We start from the raw sequence: 11,220 nt of genomic DNA on the forward strand, positions 1-11,220 counted from the left end.
ATGGGTTATTGGCAGAGAGATGCACTATGTCATTTGGATACTGCATACAACATAAAACCACTTGTTTACTACTTTATTTGTACCTTAACTAACTGGTTACTTTTCAGTTTACCTTTTATTGTTTTAATTTAAATAGTGAGAGTCTAAAGAAAAAAGCAATATAAGACACTTATAGGTTAATGACTTAGACATGTAAGTGGACACAGTATTCAGTGAAAGCAGTACTTAAAACCTATTTGCTTATTTGTGATTTAACATGATGGTTTATAAAACACATTTAACAATATGTTTTCATATTAAAGTATATTTGTAGCTACTGCATAGCCCAGATTGAACTGAAAGTAATCTTGTAAAATTGCCACGATTTTCATTCAAACAGCCATTACGTTATAAATTTCACAGAGAAACAAAAGCAAAGATTGAAAAAGGTACAAAGAAATGAAAATAGCTAAAATGCTGCCCTCTGGTGGAGATGAGTAAAAAGTTTCCAGCTTCTGTCCTTGCACTGAATATATACTTAGAATATCTACTAAGTATTATCAATTTTTAATTATTATTGTGGTTAAACCAGGGCGTTAAATCATTTCCCATGAAAGTTCCCTCAATTTTTATTCATTAATTTTTTTACACTGACAGGCACAGAAGAAATGCTATGGAGAAAAAAAAAACCTTTTCCTCTCAGTCTCACCCATGTTATATTAGTTGGTTCCAGAGCTTTTACTTAGGTTCCCATTATGTGCTACATGAGCAGCAGAACAACAAAGTTAATCAAGGACCATAACATGGGTATTAAGGCAACAATTACAGTATTTAAAAAATTACTAATCCCCCAATATTATTATACAGTATGCAATGATGGAATAAAATATGTTCATTAGGGGGATTAAAGTTTATGAAAAGTAAAGAAACACACAAGTTGCGAGACAGAAACTTTAATTACAAAAAAACGAAAAAATGGAAAGGAAAAAATGAAGATGATGAGTTTTTTTCCTTTTAAATCGTTTGGATCCAAATACACTGATGTGGAATTGTATAAGTGTGTGGATGTTTTGTTTTCTTTAATTATTACTTAAGTATTGGCAAAGACGCTTAAACTAAACACCTTAACATAACACGCTATGTGGGGACTTTATAGATAAGACGTGGGTATGCTGGTATAGTACTCATTCATTCATTAAGTTCATCTTGTTTGACCTCTACTGTGCGCAGATGCTTTATGGGAAAAATATAGACTGAATTCAAGCTATAAGATAAGATACTCAAGAATTTGCTGATGTCATTGCAATCAAAGGAGGAAAGGAAATCAAAGCTGAATCTTTCATTAGAAACCTCTTAACTTTTTTGGTTTTAAACGCAAGCTTTCTGAGTGTAATTAAAAAAAACTTCATAGCAACAAAGTGACACATGTTTATTTGTTTAGTGGTTACCGATATGGTTCATGGAGAAACTTTTTGTTATTTTATAAACAATGATCTATGTACTGCAAACTGCAGTAACAGAATATGACTGAAGATAAGGATCAGGAGTTTAGTGTTCTGCCAAAAAAACTGATAATTATTGAATGTAGTGCAGCTGCAACCTAGCCGTGCAAGTACTGAAGATAAATTATTTGTTTCTAAGAACTTTTAATCAGCCTTTACATGGTAATTTTTTATCCAGATGCTGTAGGGTTTGCAGAGCATGTTATATTAATCCACAGGCAGATCACTCAGCCACTTATCCATTACTTAAGCATCAACTAGAAGCCCATGAAGTGCATTTGAATTGGTTTATTGTTAATTTGACTCAGTCCGCTCCCTCGGTGCTGACTGCGGCCACAGCTGAAACATAGTAAGGTCCTTCTCTGAGGTAAGACTTCACGCGGATGTAGTGCTGACTGCCCAGGATCTCAGCTGCTGTTGATGAACCTGCAAGTGCCCCAATCAGTTCAAACTTGGCATCTTTGGCCTCCTTCGTCTGGCCCGTTGAACGATCCAAAACGAACTCCATGAATCCAGGAGTGTTAATCATCAGCTTCTGGCCCCATGGCTGAGTGGCAATGGCCTGGCAGACACATATGCACAGACATCCAGTGATATTATATAAGACAGTGATATTATATATCAGAGCAATATACGCTTGTGCCCCCCTCCAAATATCACTATCAGATAGAGACCTTTATTTCTACAGGTAACCAGGTGGTCAGAGCCACAAAGAGGAAATATTAGAAGGTGAAAAACAAAAACAGTGATTACAGTGAATATCCGCAGTGCTCCACAGTGCAGCTCTGGAAAGGGCTGAGTGCTGATGTTGCGAATCATGTCCATGGGCTGGCTGGACAAAAGGTGGAACCATGACTCTGTCAGGGCCAAAAGGTCTTCTGTCTGCTGCTCTGGCTGCGATGCATAAATTGACCAACTTGCACTTTTGTATCGTTGTTAAGAATTATTTTATTAAAAATGATTTTTCTTTACATGTCAGAAAAATACCTGTAGGGAGAGAAGTTGTGATATCGCGTCCAAGCTTCGAACTCTGAGCTCTGTAGGTCCAGAACTGGCAAGCTGGCTCATTTTTGACAACACAGCCTTGAACTTTTCTCCTGAACAAAAAGAAAACAGTCAAACCATAAGAATGGTCAAAAAATACAAGACAGTCTTGTTAGACCAAGACCTTTCAAAGTCATGTCAGAAAAAAGAGAATAACTTTTAAACTAAAATTCACTCAGATTCAATTTTTTTTCTTTTATAAGAAAATGTTATGTAGAAAATTTCTTTCATAAAGCCAAGGATACCGAGCTAACCTGTTTTCTGCAGGACCTGCTTCCCCTCCACATTAGATCCCAGTAATCCCAAAGTGTCCAGAGCCACGCCGATCATCACAGGGTCCGGATCAAGCGCCATCTCAAACACTTTGTTCTGAAAAGCTGGATAGGTTTCACAAACCTGCTGTGGACTGTCCATGATGGCCAAGTTCCCAAAGAACTTCACCAAACCTGCAGCAGTAATACTCACATCATAAAGTGCAGAATAATGCTGAACTGTATGGATAAGACTGTAAAAGGCATTGCATTATACTGTTGTGTATTAGACAGATAAATATATATTTGGGTGGGGATGATACAGACACTCACCTGGAAGGTAGAGGGAAGAGAAGGGGTCAGTCTCGGCTCCTCTGATCATGTTTGAGATCTTATCCATGATACCTTGCTGGGCCAAATACTGCCGACCATGCTGACTGTGTGCAAGAGTTGTAACCATCTCTACAGCTGTGACCCTGGTAAAAAAGTAAAAAAACAAATTAACAGCATAAACGAAGACGAAATGCATATGAAAGAAGGAGAAAAGCAGTCAAACTTAGTTTGTACTACCTGACCAATACGTCGTCTCCTGTTAATTCGCTGAGCAGCTGAGAAATGAGGCCGCTGTTGGCACAGTAACCGAGAGAAATGGGAGATACAGATGAGATCTCCACCACCAGCTGCAAGCAGAAAGGACAAAAAACTTCATAAGATCATTTATATGAAAGTGTCGAACTCTGTACATGACATGTATACAATATATAAAATGACCTAAGTCAGTATGTGTAAGTAATGTCATACTGTCGACCGATTCCAACTAAGTAAATCGAATTTAAAATCATTGGGTTGCTGATCCTATGTTATAACCCAGTTTGAACATACCTCATATATTCTGTATCTAATAATGTCACTTGTGGCCATCACATCCTTCATGACTTGCAGCAGGTCAGTCTGGAATAATTTGTCTAATCCAGGCTTGGAATGACTGAGCTTAGACAAGGACTGAATCGCCTGAGATAAAACAAAAGAAAAGCAGATACTCCAGGCACTGACACTTTATAAAACGTGAGGAGTGTAATTATAATGCTTTATTCATCACCTGCTTTGCCACAGCTATCTTCTCCTCTCCGATGCAGCGGATTGCTGCTCGGAGGACGTCGTGGTTGTTGAGGATTTCAGTAACAGCATCAGGGTCCTCCACCACTCTCCCAATCTGACACAAGAAGGTGGGATTAACTAATATTTTCAGTGTTTTACAAGATACTTTCTGTGCGTGTATGTGTGCGAGCAGCCTACCTGTGCCAAGGCCAGTATCTTAACAGTGTCATTTGGGTGAGTCAACCCCCCCTGCAGCTCCGCTCTGTAGTTCTGGACCACATGCACAGGGCTCATGGCCATTAAGATGCGTTCAAGGATGTCTACGCATAGCTCCACCTGCGTCCTGTGAGTATTTATTTATTTAACAATCAATATAGCTCCTTCTTATTTTTTATTTTAACAACGGTTATTCTGTACAGTGTTAGACAATGGTAAAATGGAAAAGTGAATGGTATATACCATTCACAGCTGTCAGTGTAGAAATATTTGATGTATCAAAGCACCTTTAAGGCCAAATTCAGTTAACCTTGAAGCTAAGGAAACCAGTAACAAGTCATTTGAAGGAAAGCATAAACCCTTGTATAGCGTAGAATAGTTCCTGCTATTACAGGTTAAAAATTACAACACTAAAAATGTCTTCTAAAAACTAGATGGGACCGGGAATGGCGATTATACATAACAGTAATCAAATCAATCTAAAAACAGTGCTTGGATGAACTCGTTCAGCTGCATGTTTACAATTCAAAAAAAAAACTTAAACAACACATGTAGTTTAAATGCTAACTTTGAGCATGTTTGTAATCATAGTTCACCAAAAACCGTAGCAATTTCATTGTCCAAAAAGGGCACAGTGGTTAAAAACATGCTCTAAACATGAAGGTTGGTGTTTTAAATGTCAAACAGTGTCCTGCTGGGGCTGTGTTATTAGTAACACTGTAACCAGTTAGCTTGCTAACAATTAGCTCAGTTTCAAGCAGCTCTTTTAGGCTAACTAATAAACCCTTCTTGTACGTTAACCTAGTGTCAATATAGCTAACTGTTAGCAATACATATATTATACCCACTGACTGACTCAGCAGTTATTCGCCAACGTTTAGCTGATGCACAGAGCCAAACGCACCTGTCACTGGAGTTGAGCAGAGAGAAAATGACATCTAAACGCTGTCCTCTAATTGAGTCCTTCAAGACACTGACAGGAATCGCTAACAGAGCAGTTTTTAAACTCTGAAGTTCTTCAACTGGGTCTTCAACTCCAGCGATTTCCTCCAGTAGGCTGTCAATGGAAGCAGCCATATCTTCCAGTGTTTGGGGAGACTTCAGCCAAACGTATCCGCCAAAATGATTTCTTCTTCATCCGGTTCCGGATACGGTGGCTATCTAACATTATGGCACATTACCGCCACCTGCTGGCTCCACTTATTTCGGTCCTTGTTTTCTTTTTCTTTTCTTTTTCTTTTTTAAAAATTATTTTTATTTCTTGCCAAATTCTTGCTAATAACCAAATTATCTAATAGTTATATATGTTTACTTGTTGTACGTCAGTATGGTTTGGTACTTTTAGACAATTCAAGGGTAATTTCAACATTTCTGACCAATGTTATATAATTTTTTTAATCAAAATTTTCTCCCCGTCATTCATTAAGCCATGAACATCATACTAGTTCAAAGAATGAGAAGTCACTTTCCCAGTCTGTCGAAAACTGCTCTGCTGACACACAGTTCATAGCAGTTCAAAGACTTAAATGTGCTCCCTGCACCTTGGCCAAGTTCCACTGTGTTTGACTGTCTTTCCACATCAGGTACAAACTCTGACAATAAAGACTTTATATTTGACTGATCATAGGGACACAGCAGTGGCGTACATGTTGGTTGGTCCTCAGGTTTAATCTGGCTCAACAGCCTTCATTTCTGCTCTACATGATCCCTGCCCTATCACCTCCTCCCTCTCCATGTGTCCCCCTTAATTTAAACAACTTGCAAAGTGTAACTTCAATAATAAAATTACGCTGTATTATAACTTTCAGGTTGACACCAACAACTGACATTATTACTGGTAATGGAAAGATCATGCATCTAATAGTGTTGCATTTTCTTTTTCTTTCCTTTTTTTTTGGGGGGGGGGGGGTGCATTTCTTTTTGTTTTTATTGTTATTTTTCTAAAGCATTTTATTTATCCATCCATTCGCTTCCGCTTATCCTTTACAGGGTCGCGGGGGGCGCTGGAGCCAGCTGTCATACTTAAGTTTATGACAATATACATTTATTTGTTATGGTTAATTTGTTGCTAAAACCTCATAAGCCTGTAGACCCTAAACCTTAGAGGAGCAGCCAGTGTCTCCATATCAGATTCAGAGTCTGTAATGTGAGTCTGTAATTGTAATCATGGCACAATATGAGCATTTAGGATCCGCAACTAGTGCTGAGTATGTACTAGTGAAAAGGGGCTAGAAATGGCAGATGTAAAGTTAAAGAGTGAGGTTGCCTAGTGTAGAGCATGTGTGAGAGGGCAGCACTCTGGTTACTCTTACTCTGGTTACTTCACTTAAATTTTCCCTTAAAGGCCACATAAACCATAAAATTGCATCTCTTTTAAAATAAGAACAATATAGCCTTCTTGCTAATAGACTATAGGCCCATTCTAAATACAAGTAATTACAGATTACAGCAGAAATTTTACAATGTTGGACTTATTTGACATTAATGCTACATTTGACTGCTACATTTGATGCTAGATACAGAGTTAGGCACTATATATATCATGTATACCAGCAGTCCCCAACCTTTTTTGCACCACGGACCGGTTTATATCTAACAATATTTTCACGGACTGACCTTTAAGGTGTTGCGGATAAATACAACGAAATAAAACCAGTACCGGCACCAAAAAAAGAAGATTTATTCATAACACATGGGAAAATACCAGAGAAACCGAGTTAAGGTCAAGGTCAAGGTCAAGGTCAGATTTATTTATATAGCACATTTCCAACAGCCGATGCTGCACAAAGTGCTTAACAATAACAATAAAATTAAAAACTACAGTGTGATACAATAATAACAATAGAAACAATAAAATAGAAGAATTGAAACAATACTAACTAATTCAGATAAATCCAAAATGCTTGGGTCATAATGTGTTAAAAGCCAGAGCGTAAAAGTGTGTCTTTAGTAAAGATTTAAATTGCTCAAGAGTTGGAGCAGATCTAATATTAAAGGGGAGACTATTCCAAAGTCTGGGACCTGCCACAGAGAAGGATCTATCACCACGAGATTTGAGGTTAGTCCGTGGAATGGACAACAATAGTTTTGAACTAGATCTCGTGGGTTTTCCTGGAGCATAGGCAGAGAGGAGCTCTGACAAGTAGGGGGGGGCTCGGGCGTTGAGTGACTTAAAAACAAAAAGTAAGAGTTTAAATTGGATCCTGTAGGGGACAGGGAGCCAGTGTAAAGAGGCTAAAATTGGGGTTATATGCTCTCTCCGTTTGGTACCGGTTAGCAGGCGAGCAGCAGCATTTTGAACCATCTGAAGGCGATGGATGGTGGCATGATCTAGGCCATAATACAATGAATTGTATTATGGCCTAGGCGGAGTTAACAATAAAAACACAAAAATAAATACATTAAAAACTGATAAAAAAACCTGAAAACCATAAATTTCACACCTGAGGCTCAACTCTCGCACCCCGGTACCAAACGACTCAAAGACCGTACCGGTAAAAGTGTGTGGGGAAGCGCTAACTGATTAAAGGACGGGGACTACTTTGTGTGACTTGTATAGTGCACAGTTAGACATTGTACAAGGATATATGATGAGGAGTTCTTCAAGGATCCATTCTGGGGCCACTTTTGTCAAACATCTGCTTTTTCTTGTGTAACCCAGATTAATACATCATACATAATTAAGATGTATAATAATTCTTTTAAATTAAATGAAAACAAAATGCAGAGTAATGTTTTAAACACAAAGATTAAAGTTATTGCTTAGTGCATCAGATGCTGACATCTTGGCATGTTGGTGTATTTTTGGACCTAAAGCAAAATTTCAGCAGCTACATTTGGCATTTACAAAATTAATTGATTATAAAGAACTGAAAAGCTTGTGTCTTGGCATGATTTTGGATAAACCTTTGCAAGGATTTGTGTTCAGTAGGGTTGTGCACTGTAATTATGTCTTTAGTTAGATTCTTTAAAAAGTAGCAGTTGAAGATATCCCAGATATTTACACTGGCTTCCTGTGTGGCGAAGCATTGATGTTAAAATACTACTATTGGTATACAAAGCACTTAATGGTTAGAGACCAAAAACACATTTGTGATCCACTGATGTCTAAAGTCTAAGATTATCTGAGACATCTGGTTTTCTTTCTATTCCCAAAGTCAAAACTAAACATTGGGGAAGCAGCATTTAGATTTTATGACCCGCATAACTTGAGCAAGCTCCCAGAAAACTTGAGGTCAGCTCTCGCGCTTAGTTTTTTTAATCAGACCTTAAATTTAAATGTGCCTGAGGCCTGATAAGACAGCATCTAGTTGTTGATCTTGCCAAACAATATACAACATATCACCATTTTAATAAGTTCTGTATGCTTCTAGAAGGAGGAGGAGTTTTAGTGTTTTGGTACTTTTTTTAAAAAACATTTATAACATGCAGAATAACTGTTCTGTTCCTTCTAGGTGTCATTAATGTTGTATGGAGGACGCAAGGTACACTCCTCTTAATGAGGTATTGACTCCGGGCTTCGGTGCAAGGTTACATGCTGCTAGAGTTTCATGAAAATGAAAACACTGTCTGTCAGCTAGTATTGTCCTAAAGCCGACCAGTGCAGGAGGTCCTCTGGTCATTTGTTACTAACAAAAAGAACAATAACAAGTTGATGGAAGAGGGTGTCATGCAGGTACAGAGTGAACTCTTTGCAGTTTTCAATTTAATCTAAGTTCTATTAACTAATTTTTGTTCTAATTGACTATGCTTCATCTTTTTATCTGCTGATCCAGTTCTGTCTGTGCAAGCTACGTACCCACCAGTGGTGCTTCCTCTTCTTCAATGTGCTGCTCTTCCACTGCTTGATATTTGGGGCCGATTTCATCGAGGAGTACCTGCTGCAGCCTACGCCTGGGGTTTATGCTGATGGCACGGTTGTAGGCGTGAGAGAGAAAGCAAGGAAACTGGACCTGAGCAATGCCAAGGAAAATGTGTCACAGGCTTATCCTATCGCTAACCCTGATGTCTGCAAAACCTCTGACCTTTTCCTCCTCACTCTTGTCTTCAGCTCTCCAGATAATATCACCCAAAGAGATGCAGTTAGGAGGACATGGGCCAATCAAACACTCATCCAAGGCTTTCCAGTGCAGATACTGTTTATCATCGGATCAACTCAGACTTCTGCTGCACAGGAAGCCCTCGTGAGCGAGTCTGAACGTTATGGAGATGTGGTTCAAGGTCATGCTACAGCTGACTCATCCCTCCATGGCCCAACAGAGAAGACAGTGCTGGCTATCCGCTGGGTGATCACCTTCTGCCCTCTGGCACGCTTTGTCCTGCTGACCAAAGAGTCTGTGTTTGTCAACCTTCCTGCCATTGTAGGCTATCTGCTTGGCTTACACAGGCACCCTGAGGACTTCTATCTGGGCAGAGTGATCCAGAGAGACTCTCCTGACAGGGATCCCAATAGTCCTGGCTACCTGCCCCCATCTCTCTACCCAAGCAAATACCTTCCTGAATACTGTGAAGGGGCAGCTTACATTCTGTCCCAGGACGTGGTCCGAAAAGTGTATGTAGCATCCGCAGAGGTCCGCGCACCTGTGCCAGCTGATGTTTTTGTGGGACTTTGTGCTAAGAAGGCCGGTGTTGCACCAACACACAGTGCCAGGTTCTCAGGAGGAAAACACATCCGCTACAATGCCTGCTGTTACCACTATATGTTCAGCTCAGCAGGAATGGGGAGCCATGAACTAGACAGAGTGTGGACTGACCTGAGACAGAGGGATAGAAAATGTTCGCTGTTGCAGACCTATTACGGACTGGTGGCCTGCAAAACCCTCACCTATCTGGATAAACTGTCCTTCTTCAACTCACAGGAAGGCAATTAATTTATATATGGTACAGACAACATGTAGAATGCATGTAAAGAAAAACGCAGGGTAAATCTAATAGGAAAGTGCATGACTTTTTGTTCTATTCACCATTAGAATTGCGCACATAATTGTTGGGGCTTTTTTCTTAAAGGCTGGATGATAGGTAACGGTGACAGGCGGTTTAAACTATAATGAGTTTTGTTATCCCTGACCTTTTAAAGTTATTGTGCCTGTTTAGATGTGTATCTGGTCATTATAAAAGCATGGTTGTAAATAATAAAAGACATACATACGATTCCTTAAGTGGCTTTGGTTCATTTCCTGGGACTCAACATGCTGGTGCCTGCTGGCTGACTCAGTCTGTCACGAGTCACTGGAACATTTGCATATAATGAAGTCTTGTTATTAGCAGCATTTGTGTGTTTGTGCTTTGAATGAAATGTAAAATAGGCTCCCAGGGTGTCTTTCCTTTGGTACACATAAAGAAAAGCAGGCAAGTTAGGGGGCTGTTAGTGAAGAACAAACCGTATATGCCCACACAGTCCTAAGAAGAGGTTTAATCAGGCAAAAATAATTGAGAACCCCTGTGTAGGTGGACATGTGGCATGGCAAAAGAGGGACCAAAAAAAAAACCTCTGGTACAATATGACAAAAGTGGTCCTTTTTGTGGTTAAAATCCACTCTAAACGTATGAATAATAACAAGTGGTAACACAAATAACTGATAACTGATCTGAGCCAATAAAATCTAACAAGTGTGTGTAGCTGACATAAGGCGGGTTTCCCAACTTTAGGGAACTAGTTGCCTGCAGTTCACTGAAAACACCAAGGAGGATAGTAAGTGTCCCGCATAATGCATAACAGAATAAGGTGACATTCAGGTTTTGACTATCTTTTAAGGAAAAGTCAAAGAAATGCTTTTCTTGGTCTTAGTATGTGTTATTAGCTCTTTATTTGCTATTTAAAAAAATAAAATAAAATCTGTGAATCTCTCCTCATTATTACTGGTTTTAACTCACTATTTATAGAGCAAAATGAACAGAATCAGCATTTAAAATACAATCAGGGTAAACAAAAAAATCCAGTTTACTCATTTATTTATTTAGTTTCTGCTGCACTTCCTTTCTAGAGCTTTCTATATTGGTTTTGGCATTATGAGCTATTTTAGCGTGAACACACAGCAATTAGTATTACAGGAAATTAATCAGTTCCAGCTCTATTTTAGATTTCCCTGCAATTTTATGTCCTTCAAATGTTGCTTACGCTGCTGCTTCTC

At 39.0% G+C, this 11,220-nt stretch overlaps 2 protein-coding genes across 2 annotated transcripts; one reads left to right on the top strand and one right to left on the bottom strand.

Moving 5' to 3' along the window:
- Positions 1-916: 916 nt before the first annotated feature.
- On the bottom strand, positions 917-5,228 carry psmd5 (proteasome 26S subunit, non-ATPase 5). Its single transcript, XM_004549766.6, has 10 exons — positions 4,995-5,228; positions 4,073-4,217; positions 3,876-3,989; positions 3,659-3,787; positions 3,347-3,456; positions 3,110-3,252; positions 2,780-2,971; positions 2,469-2,578; positions 2,235-2,375; positions 917-2,043 (listed from the first exon to the last, which is right to left on the bottom strand). Exons 1-10 carry the CDS (start codon positions 5,165-5,167, stop codon positions 1,786-1,788), a joined length of 1,515 nt encoding a protein of 504 aa, XP_004549823.3. The 5' UTR covers positions 5,168-5,228; the 3' UTR covers positions 917-1,785.
- A 3,475-nt stretch (positions 5,229-8,703) lies between these two features.
- On the top strand, positions 8,704-10,205 carry b3galt9 (beta-1,3-galactosyltransferase 9). The gene is made up of 2 exons (XM_004549949.3): positions 8,704-8,765; positions 8,866-10,205. Exons 1-2 carry the CDS (start codon positions 8,745-8,747, stop codon positions 9,958-9,960), a joined length of 1,116 nt encoding a protein of 371 aa, XP_004550006.3. The 5' UTR covers positions 8,704-8,744; the 3' UTR covers positions 9,961-10,205.
- The last annotated feature ends 1,015 nt before the right edge of the window (positions 10,206-11,220 follow it).

Source organism: Maylandia zebra, linkage group LG7, assembly GCF_041146795.1.
Source record: "Maylandia zebra isolate NMK-2024a linkage group LG7, Mzebra_GT3a, whole genome shotgun sequence".
NCBI classification, from domain to species: domain Eukaryota; kingdom Metazoa; phylum Chordata; class Actinopteri; order Cichliformes; family Cichlidae; genus Maylandia; species Maylandia zebra.